This window comes from Aptenodytes patagonicus, chromosome 12 (assembly GCF_965638725.1).
Source record: "Aptenodytes patagonicus chromosome 12, bAptPat1.pri.cur, whole genome shotgun sequence".
In the NCBI taxonomy this organism is placed as follows: domain Eukaryota; kingdom Metazoa; phylum Chordata; class Aves; order Sphenisciformes; family Spheniscidae; genus Aptenodytes; species Aptenodytes patagonicus.
In genome coordinates this window covers 8069019-8090527 of record NC_134960.1, presented here as the reverse complement: position 1 = coordinate 8090527, position 21509 = coordinate 8069019, and the positions used below count along the sequence as shown (strand labels likewise).

General features: G+C 44.9%; 1 protein-coding gene across 3 annotated transcripts in view; it reads right to left on the bottom strand.

Annotated features, from left to right (window-relative positions):
* The window catches only part of GRIA1 (glutamate ionotropic receptor AMPA type subunit 1), a 139768-nt gene that overhangs the window by 65759 nt on the left and 52500 nt on the right, over positions 1-21509 (bottom strand). For all 3 annotated transcript variants that reach the window (XM_076350031.1, XM_076350030.1, XM_076350032.1), the window contains exons 3-5: positions 8089-8328; positions 6476-6660; positions 1519-1572 (exon numbers count right to left, since the gene is read on the bottom strand). In XM_076350031.1, coding sequence (XP_076206146.1) covers positions 1519-1572; positions 6476-6660; positions 8089-8328 — 479 coding nt within the window. The remainder of the gene's footprint in view (positions 1-1518; positions 1573-6475; positions 6661-8088; positions 8329-21509) is intronic.

The following is a 21509-nucleotide window of genomic DNA, read 5'->3' as shown; positions in this document are numbered from 1 at the left end:
TCCTTCATGACTCCAACACCTGAGTATTAGACCACCTCATGTCTGTAATTTATTTATCCTTATGAAATGGTGCAGGGAGAAGAAGTGATAGCATTCTCATTTAGCCTTCTGCATGGGTATATATAAAAGCGCACAGGCATGCACACTCCAGCTACTCCAGATAGCTTCCCTGCTTAACTTTAATGGACTTTCATAAACATCTGAGGACCAGGACCTGGGTTACAGCAAATAATAATTTTTTTAAAAATGAGCAACTGAAGTTATTGGCTGCTCTACAGTTCGCGTATCTGCCCCTGCACAACGTAACATTTTTAACTTTGTAATTACATGGTAGGCAACCAGCACAGAAGTGCAGGGTCAGTGTCAGGGCATCGTGGGGTATGTGGCCATTTTTGTCTTGTAAATTATAGAGTTATCTTGGGACTGAGAGAAGGAGAATGGCAGCAACTGCTTGAGTAATTGGTAGTTTAAAGTTTAATTACCCTGGGCCTGATGTGCTGCTTCACAGACACAGCTGCGGGAGGGAAGAACGGCTCCAGACACCGCACGGACACAGCGGGTCCTGGGGGGAGCAGCCTCAGCCCCAGGCTGTGGACACCAGCCTGTCCTCTGCTGTGCATCGCCCCGGATGGATGGACACCTCTGGGGAGGAGAGGGTAGGAGCTCTGCTGCAGAAAACCTCCATATGCCCTATGGATTGAGGCTATTCCTCTCTCTTACCTCTTCCCAAACTTCCCTAGGCAGAGAAATTCTCCAGCCTCCTAGGAGAGGACAGCATATTGCTCCAGAAAGATGGCCCTGCTGCTGCCCAGCACAGCTCTGTCCTCAGGCAGTGCCTCCCTGCATTCAAGGGAGAATCCTTTCCTTAAAGAAATCTTTAAATCCAATTCATTCCTTAAAGCCATGACAGTCAGATTTAATTTAGCACCAAGTTACAGAATAGGTACATATTTTATTTTTACTGGAAGGTCAGAGGGCTCTTGGCTCACCATCATTAACAAGTCTGCCCTTAGTGGGGAGCAGTGCCCTGAGTGCCTCAGTGCCCTGAGAGAGCCTGCCTCTCAGGACAGCTGTGAAACACTTCACTTGGGGGACACACACTGAAGCAGACTTAAAACTAATTAGAAAATACAAGTTGTTAGCAATAGTCAACAACTTCTTGGTGGCTTGACTGAAACAAGCTGGGAGGGCAATACCAGGACCCCAGGTGCCCATGACATGCAAAAAAAATCATTATCACAACAAGCATTAAATTTCAGTTGGCTTAACTGGCTTTGAAAAGATGCAGACTGAATCTGGAGGCAAAAAAAAAAATAAATCTAGCAACCTTGGAGATACCCTGGAGATAATCTTGCTGGCTCAAGACAGAAAACACAAGGAGAACACTGCAAATGACTTCGGTATTTTTTCTACCCAAAAGGTGGATTAGAAAAAAGACTTCCAGCTCAGTAACTACAAGTATAGTGCTTTACGAAATCTGAGATACTAAAAAAAAAAATGCCAAGGAGGGCAACTCACCAAATTTGCCAGAATGTAGTGGTACCCGTTCCCATTTTTTTCAAGCTTGATGATCTGCAAGATGAAAACCAAGGATATTTAGCAGACATCAACTAAGGAAGTAGAGCCTCTTTTATCTACCCTTCCTCCCCATTTTTCCCTGATGAGACTGTTCGGTTGAAGACAGGAAGACGTAGCAAAGGAAAAGTTCACAATATTGTTAGAGGAAGGACAGAACTTTCACACATGATATTTGAACAGCAAGTCTGAAATTAGACAGGACAAGATCCCCAGGCAGATTCCACAGGCAGGGAGAATAAACTACCTGAACCAACCTTTTTCCTACGGGCTCAGGGATAAAAACACAGTACTTTTTCTAAAAAAAGGTTAAATGAGATTTGTATTTCAGACATTAAAGGAACAAAGCGGGGAGCTGGGGTCCATTTGTCCTGTGAATGCAGCTGAAACACTGAGCAAGACTAGAGAGCTATTCTGCACATCCTCCCATCTAGAGTCTCTGCCGCAGACACCTACCTGGGTGAGATGTCAGGAGATTTAGACTATAGGGCAATTTTTCTCCTTTAGTGCATTGGGGTAGCTTCAAGACACATCTTCAGAACAAAGCTGCCTGGGCAAGTCACTCATCAGAGGATTCCCCTTGCATGTTCATTGAGATTATTTATATCTTCATACTCATGGTGTCCCAATATATGCTCTTTTCCACTTACTCCTTTCTCCCTGATGCCTGTAGAGTTAGGTTTTTATTCTCTTTTATCAACACAATTGCTTATGGATCTGTAACATTTGAAAGTTTCTATGTTAGCTGGAAAAGTTTCCCTTGTCTAGGTAGAAAGGCACTATCTGTTGCAGGGTTGCCTGTGATTATGGGGGACAGGGTCATTGATCAGACAGTCCCTAGCTGTCTTTTTCTTCCTTGATTTAAAAAAATACAGAAAGAATACAGCTAAAAATGACATTATTCTTGCTGACTCTAGATTTCCACCAAAACTCCTCTCCACTGATTTCCAGCAGCACTGTCAAATTCTTACCAGGTGACTAGAGCCAGATACCATCTGCATTTGAGCCAATCCACATACAGAAAGAAGACAGTGAAAAAAAGGCCCAAACCAGCATGCCCTCAGAACCTGTAAAAACACAAGAATTGCCAGTTTCTGAGAGAGTCGTGCTGTTTCCATAAGGTTTCTTTGCTGGCAACACTACCTCTTATTTCCATTGTCGTATGAATTGATTCTGAATTACTGCCTGCATTGCCAACGCTCAGGCAAAATCTGCACGAACGGTAGTGAGGCCAGAAACATCCTCACAGCCAGAATGATAATAAAATGAGTGTTGTGTTGGATTTGACCAGAGATCGGTCTACCCAGGACTTCTCTCTGATACCAGGCTGGTAGCAGGTGTTTGAGAAGCATCAGACGAGGGCACACACAGACTGATCCTCCCCATGGGACAGCACTCCCAGATTATCATGAGCAGCCATTTAGGGATTTCCAAATGGATTATAAATGAGCTGACACTTGCTCTGTGCAACTGGTTCATCTGCCTTAGCCCTTCTGTGATGAAGTGCTCTTGTATGCACATTAAAACTCATCTGGTTCCCAGCATTAATGTGGGGGCGGCAATTAACTCCAATGCAGGCTTCATTTAGTAGCAGTTTCTTACACAACTAATGTCAGCTCCACCAGCTTCACTGCCCTGTGGTTCTCCCCACAGGATCCCTCAGTATGGCTTCTGCTGAGCAGTCTGGAGCTCTCAGAAAAAAACTGTATACCTAAGGTTATAAAGCTATATACTCTTATTATGGGTAGTTTTCTGAATATCTTCCATAGCCAGATCTGAGAAGCAAAACCAGACCCAACTTGTCCCCTTCCATTCATCAACTGAGACCGACCTTTGCAGTAAGTCCCAGACCTTGTGTGAGGAAGAAACATCTCTGGGGCACTGGGATGTCTAAGAATTACGATCAAATTCCTCATTTCTCCAGTATCAACAATAGCTGGCATTGGCTCCTTCTGCCCAAACTCTTCCTTTGTTATTTTATTAGGTGTCAAAGTCGATGAACTGGAGAGGGCTGCCATCCAGCTTTCCCTGAGCTGTTAATCTTGCAGACCATCCACCTGAATTATGAGGCTTGCTTCCTGTGTTTTACACAGTTATTTGTGATCTTAATTTATTTTAGAATGCTTGCTCAGTCCTAATGTGTCCGGACGGCGGTAGCAAGCTGAGGTTATAATAGCATTTATCACTTAGCCTGAACGTGGTGAGAGGCTGTGCTGGGCTGCATGCTGATAGCTCACTTGGGCCACCTAGGTTTCATTACCCACTTCTTAATGGGCCAGTTTGACATCTATTAGAGAGAAATCCTCTCAGAGTGAAACAGTGGCAAAGGAGAAATTCCCGTTATTCATTTTAATCAGAGACAAGGAAGAAACAATACAGGGCTTTGACGGAATACAACCCACTGCTTACTTATCCCATTAAGGCTGCACAGCGTGGCCCTGCGGATATCCTGCCCTGAACCAAGGCCTGGCTCATACACGACAGTTACCTCGGCAAAGATAAATCATGCCCTTGAGACATGACGCAGAGAAATCTCCAAGAAAGAAATCAGGTCATTTTCCCACGTATCATTAACACATTGAGCACCGGCTCCTCTACAGCTATGGTTTCCAGAATGCGAGGACTGCCTTGTCGGAGTCAGTGGTGGTTATTTGTGTCATGTGTATGGGGTGGAAAGAAGAAATTAAAAGTGTGTGCAAGCACCAGTGTGTAAGTGTGAGGGACTGATGCTAAACAGCTATCCCCAGCTCTTCTGTTCACTGGGGAGCACAAATCCACAGCCACTGAAAGACAGAGACAGGTTTGTGAGGGAAGAAAAGTGCATTAAAATGTCCCTGAGAGGCTGAGGCAGCTCTTCGAACACTGCAAACACTCCAAGAGACAGGGCAAACAGAGCAGTGACATCCACGCAGAGGTTGCTGGTGCCATGAGCTGAGACAGTGGCCGCCAGCCCGAGTTTAAGTCCCAGCTGAATTTCACATGATAATGAGCCAAACGTTATCTTTGACCCCTTCCAGTCATCTGCATGTTATGAAAGATCCAGCATGCCCTGCTTATGCTGGGATAACTGCTCTCAGAAATCCCTGTGGACTCAGAACAAGAAGTCAAACAAGGATAAAAATGGACTACACAGGTCTGAAAAAAGTTATTTACAGCCCCATCCCTAACAGGAGTGTTACTTCCTAGGCACAGACGTCTGTTGGAATTGCTCTGTCTTTAATGGATGTTTTTTACACATTGCAAAACAAATATAATCACAAGATCTGGGGGGGGGGGGGGTTGTGTTCTTGCAAATAGCTTTACTTATATCTATGTTTAACTCTTGCTCCAGTTATGTGAAGAAGTTTGAAAGAAAGACTTATTTTCCTGTTTGTATTAAGAAAACTAGATAATATCTAACTATAGAACTTAACTTTCTGTTAGACAAACCAGGCTTAAAAAACCAACATCATTAACCCTAGAAATCTGATATACCCTATAGGAAAGCTTACAGAAAAGGCAAATTCACTGCCTAGGTCCTGTAAAAAATTTTGTTCAACTGCAGCTACTCTGTGGTCAGAGAGAAGACTTTACCCTCCAGAATAATCTGGTCTCTCCTTCATGAGTATGATCTTTACTTTGAGGCTAAAACCTGCTACCTGCTTTGTTATTATATATAATGGAGTAGCCCCCAGAGACATCCAACAAGGATGGATTGTGCTCATCATTGAGATGTGCGGCTGGTGAAATGGCAGTCCTTGCCCCAGACAGCGAGCAGCTGAAGTGTGAGACAGGAGGTGACAGGTAGCTTAGACAAAGCGACGTGTGAAGCACGAGGTAAGAGTGAGCTGGATATAAGAAGTACAATAGCGTGAGTCACAGTGCACCGGCTGCGTGGCACTGCGGGGCCCTTTCTAAGCCACGTGGGACAGGAGTCCCAGCTGTGGGGAAAGCCTTGGCTGTAGGAGTGAGGGAGAAAGAAATTAAGGCTGGAGTTGAAGAGGGGACACAAGTGTGGCCTAAGACCTGTCCAGAAGCTTGCATTGGTCTCCTGTCTACAGAAGTCCATATTCAGGACTTAGGGAAAGCATTAAGGGAGGCATGGAGGAAAGAGGATGGGGAAAATTTGGGTCTGCACTACTGGGCGACCTATCTAGATTGAGGATGAGTGAGGCAGGGCACACAACCTAGCTGCTGAGTCCTCTGTTGCATATCTCATCTGCTTTGTGGCCATGAGTTGACAAAAGAGCCAGGAGATGGCTGGGAATGAACCAGTCTCTCTTGCTGCAAGGCATGAGAGGATCTGGAAAAATTTGATCCTGCTACAGCCTGGATGCCCTAAGAGGATGCTGAGCTCCGGCCTGATCTGGAGACGGTGCTCCTGAGGACACTACAGTTGTACCATAAAGCTTCTCCATCTCTGTCCTGCTGGCAGTGGTTGTGAGAATTTGGTGCAGCACATGGTGGCTGGAGGACTAGGAGTCTGGCAGTGCCGATTCACACCTCCGCCCTAACTCACAGGAGGTGGGAAAACCAGAGAAAAACTCAGCAGAATAAGGAAGCGCCACATCTTGTGCACGCTGCTTGGAAGAATTAGCACAAAACAAACTTGTTGGGGAGTAAGGGGGTGTAAAGGGCCCTCAGAGGAATCAAAAAAGTAGGGAACATGGAGCAGCAGAGCTCACTCAGAATGAATACATGGGAGCTCCTAGTATTTATACGGCTTTACAGTTTCCACAATAACACAACGGAGAAATACCTGCAAGCTCAGCAGCCTGCTGCAATACACACACACCACATCCAATGAGAGCTGCAATAAGACATGAATCAGACAAGAATGGGGAGGAGAACTTCTCCAGGAGAAACAACCCTTCCTGTTCTGCATGCAAGACCCCTCCCAGAAGACCCGCACCAACACAACCTTGCTAAGGATGATGTTCAGCCGCTCAGATTCACAGTCCACCACCACCAGCCTTTCCTTCTTCTTCTCCAGCTCCTGGAAAAGCATGCGGTAGCCCTCTTCTGTTGTCGTTAGGATGTTGACAGCTGTCACCTGCCAGTTCTTCTCGGCTGCGGTGTCCAGCACTTTCTGTAGGACTGACAACCCTGCAATGGGAAGAGAGGGGGAAGAGGACAGTAGGGGGAGAACCAGGTTTTAGTTGTGCAATGGCGTCTTTCCATCCTCCTGACAGCCTATGTACCTGCCTCAAGCAGGGCTGGATACAGCATTGCAAAAGTGCAGCAGAACTACAGAGAACAGCTAATAGTCTAGCATCTTACCCAAACACAGCTGGGCTAGAATTAATGACTCCTGCTTTTTCTGTCCTAGGACAGGAAAATAGGATGATTCCAGGCCTAGTTTTCCTTTGTAATCGGCAGATCAGTCTCGTTGATCAGGCCCTGCTGTGGGATTCAGATAAGAGCTCTAATCCCTGTCTTCTTGTCTGTCACTACCCAACTCACTCGATTTCTTTGGGCCATAGTTCCCTTCTCATCTTTGATCTGTTTAGGCTCTATGCTCCTAGGGTTAGAAACACACTCCGCAATCACAATACACAATCATATTCAGTGTCCCTGTCTCTCTTGGCAGCATCTCATCAGAAAACTTCATTATTTTTAAAAGGATCTTGCCTAAATTACATGCACAGCCTTCCAGAAGGGATATATATATACTCAGCACTGCTCTGGGGTCCTGCCTACTGCAGTACTTCTGGAATATTCAGAGTGCCCGTGCCTCGTGACAACAGAAAACAGGGTGGGATGCTTTTACACCTTCTCCTTGTCTCTTAAGGTTATCCTGTCCCTACAAGGGCTAATGATAACTTCCAGAACAGACCTGTGAATCACCCTTAACTCTGCGCTGTCCTCCACAAGTCCATTTTGCTCTCGGCCTCCAAGCCTGGAGCTTTAAAGGCATCTGAGAGCTGGGGAAACTGAATCTCAGAGCAATGAGCTCACTAGCCCTGTTCATGGTTTAGAAAGTTAGATAATACTTTCCAAGAACCCAAGGAAGGCTTTTGTTATTTTACATAGACAACTAACACTCACTAACACAGGAAACCTGGAGTTTTCCAAGCTACCTGTCAGAAACACACACACGTATCACAACTGGATGTGGGCCCAGGTGAGACCCGAGAAGCTGTCGGTTCACATTTATAAACGTGGGACTTGGTGGCCTTGAGTTCGACAGACCTATTCAATATGGGACCTATTCAATATAAACAATTTCCCCATTTGAAACTCAAACCTCTTACACATTAAATATTTCCCTCATGTTGATGGGGTTCAGACCTGACCCTATGAACACAGACATACCGGGTCAGGCTAATGCTTCATCTAAATCAATGCCCACCTTCAGCAGTAATGAATATTTAGAAAAGGAATAGAGAACAGGTAAGGCATAGGGTGACCCTTCCTTTAACCACCCTCTCAGCCTCCAGCAACCCACAGTAAGAGGACTCACTGAGGCAAAGACTCCACCTAGACCACTACGCCTAATTGCCTGGTAACCCTTCCCATGTACTTGTGACTTACCCCGGTCAGCATCATAAATGTACACAAACTTCTGCCAGCTGTAGTGCTCGATGACACTGATGAGGGCATCCTGGAGCTCTGGGCGAAGCTGGAGAACAAACTGGTTGGACGTTTCGACGGGGAAGCTTGGTGTTATGAAGCAGACATGGAGAGCCCCACAGAAAGACGTGAGCATGTTAACGGTCCTCCTCTCGTAAAATCCAAAGATGGCATAGACGCCCTTGGAGAACTGCGAGCAGACTGGAGGAGCAGAGAGAAAGGTCATGAGGGCAGGATGACAAGGAGGTTTCTCAGGGAAGTCACCGAAATAAACCTTTTCCCTGGGATAAGCTGTAGGGTCTCTGGACTAGATCACTTTCCTCGAGGCCTGTGGGTTGGTGAACGCAACCTGTGAAGAACAGGGCTTGTGGCCATGGGGTGCTCTGCCCTTGATCTCCACAGACCTGCTTTACTTTTGATAGGCTGAAGGGACACAGGAGAGTGAATTCAGTATCCTCAGGGCTCTGCTGAAGATTTTGCTTCTTCTGGGATAAAATGTGTTGTCTGAACAAGGGAACCCCTCAGCAGAAAAGCACAGCGGCTCACCAAGACCTGCCTCCTTGGGATGGCAACTGTCTGGCCCCTGGAGCTGTTTTACTATGGGGGAGAAAGGCTGCAGCTAGTGCTTGCTATTGCAGCCCCAGATGCATTCAAAGAGCAGAAGGAAAGCATTTGCATGACAGCACAGCCCTTTGCGGCCAATGACTCCAGGAGGAAATCATGGGTTTGACCTCAGAAACTGAAACCATGCTGAGAGGGCATCTCAGCAAAGGTTCACCTAGGTTCAATACACTCGTAGCACAGCTACAGGGAGGTTTGTCCCCTGGCACGAGCTGCTGGCACTGAGGTTGGAGCCTCTGACACCAGGGGTGCGTTGGTACTTGGGGACACCTGCGTGGCAATTTCTGGTTTCTTCACAAAGCCGTGGTGGGGAAGACTGTGGGCCCAGTCAGGTAGTGGTGGTGGCCTGGAAGGTCTCCATGACTAAGCTCTGAGGGTGCACACTGAGTTCTCTGGCAGATATTTGTGTCTGATCCCAGCAGCTGGCACTGTGCTGCGCAGGGAGGGCTCTCTTGGGTTGGAACCCTTCTTGGGAGAGCACTTAATGAGATCGTGGGAGTTGCTGGAAAAATGCCTCAGGATCTCAGTGAGGCAGAGAGCATTCACACTTTGGGTTGTAAAACTTAGCCCCCAAGACAGTCAGACTCATTTAACATCACCCCTGTTTATGGCACATCCCAAGTTATCATCAATAAATCTCAAGACGGAGGTGGTGGCAGTGACAGCGTTTTCCTTGTGTCAGAACTCCTGGCACTAGTGTCTCCTCCCGTTGTCACTCTGACTCTGAAGACCTTTGGCTGTGACATTTATACTGACTCAACACTTCACACATCACTTGCCAGCCCCCTGCCCCCAGAGTGCAGGGTGAGAAGTTGGATGTGACATTTTGGGGTCCCCCTGGCAAGCACTCTGCACTGTTTGGGAATCCCTTGACCTGGCTTCTGCCGGTAGCCACCAGCACCAAACCTTCTGCACGTGGCTGGAGACAGGCTCCTAAACATGAGCTTGCTTCATCCTTAGCTGGGCTCCATCCAAGCTCTGTCCCTCCAGCGGGAACCAGAAGTCATCCCCGGCTGGCTTACAGCCATCCTGGATAAGATTACCTTGTTCCTCACTTCTCTACTGCCAGCATCAAATACTCAGAGGAAGAGCAAGAAATCCTGCTTCCCACCATGCAAAGCGAGTCCCTGCTCCCATCTCATCACCAGAATGAAGCAGCCAGATTTTTGAAATGGCGCAGACTGTCAAGAGCTGAGAACTGAATCTCATGACACTGGTGAGATTTTTCCTTCCTCTTGGAGTTGAGCCCAGGTTTTGGGCATCCCAGCCCAGCAGTTTGTCCTCTTTTCACCACTCAGAGTCTGTGATCTCACATACCTCAGCACCCTCCTTCCCCAAGGGAATTTGTATTTCTGCGGGGCAGGGACTTCTCGCAAAGCCCAAACCATGACGGAAATAAAACCCTCTTTATTTTCACGGCAGCGTCTCTCTTTGCAATCAGCAATTGTGTCTGTATCAGCTGGAGTCACTGCCCTTATCATGAGACTGACACATTCAGGAAGAAAAGTAGCAGACACAGATAGAAATAGTCTGAACATCATTTCCATGTGACTGGACCAGTGGGTCTAATGAACAGTGCGATACACCATATGTGAGAGATCAGAACATGATCTCTGGAGACCCAGGCTTCAGGCTCACCGAATGATTAAAGCGACATTCTCGCGGCAGCTGAAAAATCCAGCACAATTAATAATCCAGACAATAAACTTAGCTGGCTTATTTTGTTTTAGGCAAGCCATGGCTTCCTTGAATTTTATTTTCTATTTGAAATGAATCTATTATTTTTTAGATTTCTTTTTTTTAACTCTGTGGCTCAGTCACGCTCAGGCAGCCCTCCTACACTGTTCTGAGACACTCATCAATCCCAGCATTTGAAACAGATTGCACCAAAGACGACTGGGAGAACGAACAGTCTTTATCATTAGTAAGTTTGGAAAGAACCCTAGCTCGCTTTGTACTTTCAGACTAAGAGGGGCCATGGACAAGGCAGATAATTTGGAAAAATAAAAGACTTGTTGAGGGTTATCACCCAAAGAACAACAAAGAAACTGTCATGTCAATTAATCTGGAAAAATGAAAAGCGTGAGAACTGCACCCACCTTTCTGGGACTGAACTTAGCATAATGCAAAAGCGGTGGCTGCAAAATTATTTAAATCTCAGAGCTATTTTAAATTACAGATGTTCCAAATGAATTTACCCAGCAAAACTAAGAAGTTATTTGCCATTCATTTAATACACTAAGTGATAGCTGGAATTTCTTTATATTTGCTTTAATGGTTTTATTAAGCAAATTTATTAACAATTGTATTCTCATTTGATTGCTCTGCAACTTCCTAATAACATACTATTAAGAATTGTAAACCTTAACTAGAGGAAGCAAATATTTTAAACTCTTTCTGTTTTTCTAGTGGGGAGGAAGCTTATCAGTTCCTCAGCAGCCACTAGCCTCTGACTGATGCTTTTCTAAAAAGATTATGAAACATAAAAGGGTTAAAGATCATGCTGGAATGGAGGGTCCAAGAAGTTGAGCTCTTCTGGTCAGTTGGCTGGTTTTAACATCACACTTTGCAAGCTTCGTGCCAACTACCTGTTAACAGCTAGATGGCCACAGACTGGCTTTTCCTACAGAAGAGAGTTGCAGTCAACCTGGTAATTAGCTCTAGCAGTTGAATTTGGACAGTTCAGCCTCTGAAGCTCATTCCTGCAGGTGGGAAACTGGGTGAAATGCACCAGCATAAATGTCTGCATATCCAAGGATGTGAGCATGAGTGAAGAGTGTTCACTTGGATGCAAATGCAGACATTTGTGGTAGTTTGCATGTGCTATTCTTGGCCTCTGGGCAGCACAAAGGGAAAGAAGGACAGAGAACACCTATTCTGGGCTGTAACTATGCTATTATCTCACAATGAATTTGTAATTAGTTACAGAAAAGTTTTCCTCTAAACAAACCCTCAGAAAATATAGTTCATAATGATTGATAACCATGGCAACTACTACCATATTCACCCTGATCAGTCTTGCATAATTGATCAGGTTGGGACTTCTGGCTGGGACATTCCCAGTGTGTGCTGCACCAAGCACGACGGACATCCCATATCCCTTCTTCTCCAGGCACAGGATCTCTCACTGAGGCTCCCTAGTGCCATTCTACCAATAAAATTAAGTAAAAGCAGAGGTATTAACTTGATTGTCACCTGGTTACACTGGAAAGACAACCCAGCGACAACCATCTGTTCTTTGAACACAACTCCGCAGCGCCTGTTGCAGCCAGGTGAGGTGAGAGTTCCTCAGACTGTTCTAAAAACACTTCTAACTTACAGTAAAAATCAAAATAGCTTTGTAAGTTAGTTAAAAAGTGACTGATGTGGTAGAGCAAGCAGGAGGAGGCCTCCCCTTTCCCTCCGTAGAAAGGTAGTCATTGTGGAGTTGTTGTGTCCTTGAATTCAGATGAGGAAAAAGCACGCGTGCTTCACTCATGCTTGAAATCCCCAGAGTCGAGAATTTCTAGTCCTGCAATTTATCTCAAGTTTCTCTTCTCATATGGAAATATTCAAGGTAAAGCATTTAAATCGGGGAGAGGAAACACTGATTTTATTGAAAGCACATGCAGGATAGGACACCTACTTGGCAGCTGAAGAGAGGCAGCTCTGGCCACCTTTGCAAATGCTTCCAAGAAAAAGAAAAATACATGTCCACAATTTTAAATTGCACCTTTTCTCTGCAGAAGAGAAAAACAAAAGAGATGTTTCGAGTCTATAAAAATTCCTGGGAGACTTTTTTTGGCTAAAGCTCTCAACCAGACACAGAGAGAGTAGATGCACAAGACTGATTTCTGCATTTAGGAGGGCCAGAGATATTTTGGAACTGGAGGTTTGAGCTGATCCATGTGAAAGGCAGATGTCAGATATAACAGATATCTCATTTGGTTTTTGGTAAAAGCAGAAGGGAAACCAAAAAGTTTCTCTCAGAAATGGTCACCACAAAGAGGGGCTGAAACAGTCTCAGCATTTGAGGGAAGAAGAAGGGCAAATGAGCTGCACAGAAGGATGGGAATGAGAATTTGGTCTCCAGGAGTGAAAATGGTGCAATTCTGCTGAGAATCTGCAAACAAGACTGCAAAAAGGGAACTGCTCCCCACAGACACAGCTGGAGAAGAAGTCTGGTAGGAGATCCTGGCAACTGCTCATCTGCCATTTCCTTTAGAAGCAGAATTTTCACCATTTCACTGAGTTTAAGACTAGAAGGGGACATTAGATCATTTCTACTGACTTTTTGTATCTCATGGACCATTAAGTTTCACCCAGCTACCCCTGGAGAGAGCCAATAATATGGTTTAGTCGACTCTCGGGAGACTCAACTGCTGACTGCCTCTGCCAGAGAAGTAACAGAGACAGTGCTAATACCCAAAGCCACAAGAGCAGTAAAAACCTGATTAAATGAAATATCCCCAGATGTTCCTCACAAACGGCTCATGTTCTCTGTTGCAGAAAGAGACAAAAAACCCAGATGGTCCCTGCCGGATCTCAGAGACCTTCATGACCCTGGAGGATGTCATATCTGAGGAGCATCTAGGAGGAAAGACACCGCACCCTCTCCAGGAAAGCCATTCCTACAATGCTGAGCTGCAGATGTTGTGAGGATTTTGAGCAAACTACTCTTTATAGCCCAAGCAGGCAGGGAAAGAAAAGGGCAATCTGGAAATGTAGATTCCAAGATAAGAAGAAATCTTTGAAACCACCCAATCCAGCACACAGTGCACTTACTCCAGAAACCAAATTAACAAATACCTTTTAAAAATTGCAAGAGGAGTGTGGCCAGACTTTGAGTGTAATAGAATAGTCAGCTCAGTCTACTGTCCTCTGTAAGCTATTAAAGACTAGCCCTGCAATGCCTGCAGCCCCAATATCAATGTGGCATGTTCTTCATCTGCCCAAACCTCCTGAGACACAGAACGAAAACCCTCACTTGCAGCAAAATGTACTCATTGACAACAGTGGTGTCAAGGAGCAGTTCCCACATGCTTTTCTTTGCTCACTTGGAGTATATGTGTGCACATGTGGGAAAGAGGAGGGGGGATGTGCATGCATAATTTATTTTTAGCGTGCCCTGCCTGGAGGCGACCCTCACACAGTGATGGAGAACCTGACATCAGGTTGGCAAAGCCGGTGGAATTTTGATGAAAGAGCACTAGTGTCTGCTTCAATTAGGATCAGCTCGGCTTTCCTCCCAAATGTTTGTCCTCACAGTTCTCCAGTGTGGCGTAGGTGCCAGAGCGCATCTCTTCAGCACATCCCAACGACAGCATGTTCCCACAGATTTTTCTAGCAGGGGAAAGCCAAGATTCTACACTCCCCCATTGCTCCACGCATGTCTTTAGCCGACAGCAGACATGTCCCATATATTTGATCAACCGCTAATCAGGCTGATGTGATATCACAAGAAATATATGTTTCTCTTTCAAATATATAAAAGACACAGAAGTGTGCTCCCTTCCATCATTTTCCTGCACTGCTGCTCTGACCATCTTGGAAGCTGGAAAGTAGTGTTGATTTTTACACCAAGATCTGCTTTCCTTCCCTCATATTTAAACAATAATCTGTGACTGCGAGCTGCTCATAACGGTTTATACTGATAGCTTCAATTTTTTTAGTTAAGTTCGCCTGCCTGACAAATAAGTCTTAGTTTGCCTGGCTGACAAATGATAAGTTTTCCTTGAGATGAAATTGGATTTGGGATACTTCCTTCTTGCATGCTGCTGACTTTAAGGAAACAGAAATAGCATGGTGCTTTTGTCAACAAAAATTAACAGCATGGACTCTCAATCATTTAAGTGCATTTCCGAATTACAATCATGGTGGTGGAAGATATGGCCATGGGAAGTTGACTTTAACCTCTCTGTCAAAGGGACCTGTTGAAAATCATAGTTCTTCCACTTGTGTACTTCACATCTTGAAACCTCTTTTTCTTTTGCTGCTAGAGTCTTCAAATATCATTCTTATCCAGTGTACAAAATGGAAGAGAAAATTGAAATATCAAGAGCCTTAACGGGGTCGCTGAGCTTGCTGAAAAAAGGAAAGAAGGAAAAACAAGATGTTTTACAAGACTTTCCCTGTTTGCTTTGCTTGTTTTTAAATATATCGTTACTTTGGGGATTGCTAAGATTTTGTTGAATCATATAAAACTAAGAAATATCTTGAGGGGTTTCCAGTCAATACTCAAACTATTTCTGAGTAATGGTGGCACTTTTAATGGGAATTAGGTGCAAATCCCCTACATGAAACACCCTGAGATCATGAGCATCTTTTAACAGGTCCTGGATGAGAACCCAGAGGAGATGTGGGCATGTATCTGCTGAGACCTGGGACTTCTGGGGTCACAGACTTGGATGTCCCCTTAAATAAAATGTCAGTTGACAGCTGTATTTTCTGGGTAGCCTTCAAATGATGGCTAACCCATGGAAAGAGAACAGAGACACCACTGGAAAGGACATGATGCCCATCTCAAGCAGCATTCAGACTTCGCAAAAGCGCATTCCTTCTGTGGTTAGAATTAGGTTATTATTCTAATAGGGACAGGTTGACTAATGAGGGTCCTGTGGCTAACAGTTCAGATTATGTGTAAAGGGAAACAGGTCCAGTGCCACCTCTGTTTCAGGTTTGTTATCTAATCATGACTTGGATCTTTGCTTATGAGGTGGAGAAAGGCGACTGCCTTTCTCTGAGCCCCATCTGTTCCAGTCCCTTGGGTCAGAGACTGTCTCTTGCTCCATGCTCATATAGACCTAAAATAAGACTGTATTCTGAGCTTGAAGCACTGATGCCATGCTCTCAAGCTGTGTAAGGTTCTTGCTGTCTGCTGCCTTCATCTCTCCAGTGTCCCATACCAGAGCCACAGCTTTTCCACAGCACTCCCTGCTTTCATAATTTTTTTAAAACAGAAAAGACATGCAGAAGGGCTTTGGTGCCTGGAAACAATTCTGCATTTTTCAGCCCTAATAGAGGATCTGACCTTTCCACCTTGCCTCATTTTTAAAATGGGAGTCTTTAAAAAAAAATTCTCTTTTCCTACATGCCAGTCTGGCTCATTTCTGGGGTACAGCTAGCTGTCAAACCATGGCAGGCAAACCCATTTGGGATACAGTCTTCTGACATCCTTTTATGGCACATTATGTCATTAAAAATCATCATATTTAGTTAATGAAAAGTACATCTCCTGCTCCTGGAGCCCAGGGATGGCCCACCTTGTGGCTCTTGAGCCTTGCATGGATTTTGAGCAGTTTGATGTTGACATGTGCCAGAACTGTCTTACACTGTCAGCAAGGCTGCGCTGGCAGCAGGGCTGCTGGGCCGTCCAGCTTTATGCTGTGTCCAGAAAGAAGCAAGCAGAAGACGCTGGCCATGCTGGGTTGCCTTGGAGCAGCAGAAGCTCTACAGAACCAGCTACTCTCTCCTGCTCACAACCCTCACCTCGAGCTCCCCTGCAGCTCCCCTAGAAGGAGGGGGTGATGCCTCATAGGGCCCCCAGCCGCAGATGGATGTTGCTATGGGTCCCGGAAGACCAGCTATCCCTGCTCTCACCTAATCTCCTACAATGAAATAGAAAACCAAAAATTTGTCCTCATTGAACTCTCCATGTCTGAAGCAGAGTCATAAATATTAAAGCAAGATTACTACAAATGAAAACGTGACAGTGATATTATAAAAGGAGGCGAGGGATGAGGGTTGAACCAATTTTGCTTTTGCTGCTTTATTAGACGGCCTTTTGTATTATATTTGTCCTTCTGCAGATAGTGCTATACTAGGAAAACTAAGTACCATATCACAGTGTAGCTTTCTGCTGGGGATCATGAACAACAACGGAGGAAAAGAACAAAGCACCAAAACCACAGCATGTTAATACGGTACATAGCACGCTGCTCTTAGGTCAGCACAACATTTAATTCTGGGCTGTAGGAGCTGAATTATTAAAACAGAGTAAAAAGAGAGGAGTGAGGGGTGGGAGGGGGGAAGATAAGCAGTAGCAGAAAGCAAATGTGTCAGGTAAAGAAGAGCTCACTGCAGATGAAATGCATTTTGTCTTTAATAGCTTCTTTTCTTTCCCTAATACATTGTATCTGTTCACAGCAGTTTTTCTAGACATTAAAGCCTGCGACTGTCTTCAGTGCAAGCATCAGGTTCTGATGGGGATTTTGTAAGTGCTTGTCTTGAAACTGGTTGCAGGTCACAATGCAAAAACCAGACTATGGACTTTCCCTGGAAAAGTTGTTCCAACATTAATGTTACTTCCATTGGAGAAGGAGGGTGTTAATGTCTACCTCAACAACGCCTTTCTTAATCTTCATCCCGATAATTACAATTTTGGTCCCATGTCCCCCTGCTTCATAAAACATGTGCATAGATATTCCCAAATTTTTGCTAGTCTTTGCTTTTGCAGATGTGCCAGTTTGGAAGCCAAACTGACATCTCAGTCTCTGATGTGTTCCCTGTGGCATTCCTGAGACTCATGTTGTTGCCTTCAATTGAGAAAACAGTATTTTGGTAAATTTTCTCAGCTGTGTTGTTTCTGGGTTTTTTTTAGGATTATTTTGTGCTCATAATAATGTCTCTGTTAGCCCTTCCCTGAAGTCTGCTCCAGGCATGGAGTTCAGTTATGATATATATACTTCTTCTTCCAGGTTTGTAATGAAGGTAGTAATTAAGACCATTTTTAGCTGCAGCTCTGTATCAGCCCCTCTCCCTGCTCCATCAGCTCCATCAGCTCAATACCTTTTAATTTTCCATCACAATCCTACCTTGTGAGGCTTTGGCTATTAGTAATCTACAGGATTACAGTCTTTTGGGCCACTGAATTCCATGCTGCAAATTACAGCATCAGGACCAAATTTTGTGGTTTGGCAGGCATCTGAAGAACAGACTAACTTTCAACATGGTTATTTCCATGCAGAGACATGACAATGTGTTTATCAGCAAGATGGGCAGTCAGAACAGCTGTACTTCAAGAGCAGGTCTGAGTAGGAAGGTCTCATCTGGTGACCAGTGACAGCAGGAGAGCGGGTGGCCCAGCAGACCTCCTCCAGTCCTGGGTCTACACATGGTATTTTCTGTGCCTGCTTTGGGATCTCAGCCAACACTTGGAAGTGCTGAGGTCTGAGCTGCATACAAAGCTCCCCTTTCTGCTCCTCAGTCTGCTCAGCAGTTCTCACAGTGGCTTTAAACATTTCCCTTCCCAGACACTGAGCTTTCACTAGCAAGATACATGACACGTACTGAAAGCATATGCCTGTTTGAGAGTGACAAGTCACACGCAGCGGTTCGGATCACAGCACCTAGACAACTATATATACACCAACGCTCTCACATCAACGATGATGTGGTCTCATGCCCTGAGCCTGCTTCTCCCCATGCAGCAGGAGGTGAGCACATATAATCCCTTCTCCTTTCTCCCTGCCTCTATTTTTTTTTTCCACTCCTGCTTCTAAATTTCCAACTTTTAATTGTTTTGTGCTACAGTGCGTAAAACCTTATCCTTGCATGCCACTGAACTAACACAACTAATTTTAAGGCTTTCTTGATAACAGACTGGAAATTAACAACTTCATTTATTAACACTCCACCTTTTTCTATTCAAAGCAGACAAAGAACCTGACAAAACACACACACATGCATGCACACCCTCTGCAATGAGCCCTCCATCGTCCCAAACACTTCCTGGGCATATATTTATACTCAGGTGCAAACACTGGGTTTCTTGGTCTCAGGGGTCAGACCCCTAATGCTCTTCAGGCTACATGGTCAGCTTCAGCCAGGCAAAGCAGGTGTTAAACTCTGTAAAGTCAGATTGAGCATGGTCCTGGTGTGCCCAGCTTTTAATCCCTGCTTTGGATCTATATGAGAAGAGACCTTTATATTTCCTTAAACGCTGACTCCCTTTCCTGATAGTGATTTTTTAAATTGACAAGAAAAAACCCTAAACAACCCCTTTTTTAAACTCCAGGGGTGTGTTTCCTTCAAAGAAACATAGGGGTATACCATATCCCCTACACCTATGTAGGATGCGTGGGCATTATTATTAATTCTAATTGGCTCAGAATTGCACTTATCCGGTTATCCCCCACACATGGGTACCTGCTATAGATGCAACCATCACTCTGCATGTGTTTGTAGGATGCCTGGCACAATGCTACGAGGCCTCTGTGAGGTACTGTAATGTATACGTAGCAATAAAGCAAGCCACTGAATAGCCTCCTCGGAGTAGAGAACTACCTTCCCAGCAGAGAGGAGAGAAACGATACAGCTGGCTCACCACAGAAAGTAAAACAAAGGATAAGGAAGGACCTAAATGGAGAGCCAGGAGAATTTTCCCTAACCCGATTGATCTTTTTGGTAGTGATGTTGTCTTGTGTGTGCTCAACCTTAAAATATCTACCATTCTAGGAGGGAGGCTGGCTGATGCAGGCTGTCAGAGGGCACAGAGGATGTTTCCCTCTCATGGTAAGCTACTGTTGGCCTTTCTGACATTATTTGACTCCCTACTCATTTAAAAATAAAAGTCAGCAGACAAAAAGCACAGGGTACATTGTGTGGGGAAAGCACCACCAAGCTCACCCCTCCACAGCAATACAGTCTCATTGGTCTGGGCAAAGAAGGAAGAACTTGCACTTATCCAGGACAAAGCATTCTTCTTCAAACAAAACCTCTCACATACAGGACAGAGCATTTTGTCCTTGGGGGCTTGAAGTGGGAAGCAGTACTTAAACCCACCAGCTGTCTGACACACTATTTATAAACATTCATGTTTTCTATAAATTTTCAAGGCTACATTACAGGTATCTGCTGAGCTAGCAAGGCAGACGCTCTAAAACCTACATGTGCCACTGCTATTCCAAAACTGCCATCTTTTCTGCAATCACTGGAGCCATTAGTCTTCTGAAAAGAGGAGCAGCAAAGGTACAAACCCAGTAAACTATACTCAGCATGCAAGTGTTAAGCCTCTAGAGCACAACCCTTTTGTGCTACCCAGTTGTATATTGTATTCTCCTAAGGTCTGTGAAAGCCGAATGGTTTTGAAACCCCATTTAACACCTCAGCAAGGGCTGAGTTAGATGCAGAATGACAAGATCCTTTGACATCTGAGAGCGCTGGCTTTTGTGGGCTTAAGTGCCTCCCTTGGTGGTTCTTTGCTATAGTAATTTCTTGTAGGGTTTTTATTTTTCCTTTTCACATTAATTTTCCATTCCATTGTGCTCATAGCTTTCTTCAGGCCTACTTAATGTCAGGGGGAATATTACCATTTCTTCCCTGTCATTAGAACAGCTTTAATCCTGTCTGCATTGTGAGGGCAATAAATGATAATAGCTACCGCATTTTTATTTCTGCAGTGCCTCTGAGCACCAGGTTTTTTGAAAAATCCCAAACAAACAAGTTTAAGCTTAGGATCTTTTAAACCCTGTGGGAGACTGTGTTGTCTGGGGAGCAGAAACGCAGAACTGCGACAGATGGCGAGATCTGGACCTATGGTTTGCAATTTTATGGTCTCTGGTGAAACTTCTGTGCGAATAGCTCGTTGTGGGTGGTGGAACAAACAGTTTACATGAAGTGCATATAGCTAGCGTGCCCAGATGGAGCTTCTACGGAGAGGTGATACTTGTTAAACAGGTGCTGCAAGCAGCTGTAGGGGGCAGCTTCCCTCTCGCAGGAGGTGAAGGCATCCGTCCTGCTGAGCAGTGCAAACAGTGGGGATGGGGGAACTCCACTCTCTGCCCCGCCGCTCCAACAAACCTGTGGACAGACCTGGAGACCCTGTGTGAATGTGACCCAAAATACCAAAAATACAACCCAGGAGCTGGCTACATAGCAAGACCTTCACTGGAAATAAAGTGGAATTTGTGATTTTCCTAAAAAAATCTTGTGTAAAATCTGTCATTTTACCAGCATGACGGAGGGGGCTTTTACAGCTACAGTCTTCTCCTGAACCTGCACTTGGATCTATAAAAATTGTCTCCCATAACAAGGTGGTCCCATGCAGAAATGAACCTCCCAGGACCAAGGAAAGGACCAAGAGGTGGGAGAAGCTGCAAAGCACATCACCAATTGTATAAAGTCACCTTGGATGCACACCTTTTGCCTAAAACACCCATGGGCAAAGAATTCCCATTAATGTGAGCGGCAGGCGGCATCAAATTCTCAGACACAAAGCATTATAATAGTGTTTTCTAGAGAGACAATAACTTTGGGAAAGGCTTTTCTACTAGGTATTTCCCTTGCAGAGCTTCACGTGTTCACAGTAAAGAGTTATGCTAGTGAATAATACTGTCACCTTCTCTGCACAGAGGCCAGCGGAGATACCAGGAGCATCTCAGTTATCTTGAACAGCCTGCACTGCCAACAGGACTGAGAAAATAGTCTGGAAAAATGGGACGTGTGCCTTAGGGAGAAGAATGTAGGAGCATCCTTAACATTAGGAAAACACTGAGATCTCTTCCGGACATGCCTAGTTACATGCAAACACCTTCTCTACCAATTTCCATTCTGTGAGAATTTTTAAGCTCCTGAAGAAAGAGATTCTCTAGTGAGCTGCAGAGAGCAAGAGAGATCATGTAAAACATTCTGCATAAATGCAAATTGCGGGGAGGCCAGCCAGAGCACAGGAAGGGAAGTTGTTAGAAACTGGGGGTCAATTCATCATTCGGGAGCAGTGACACCGCACATACAGATGCAGCTTCTGTCTCAAGCAGATACTCGGTGTAAACCAAAGACTATGA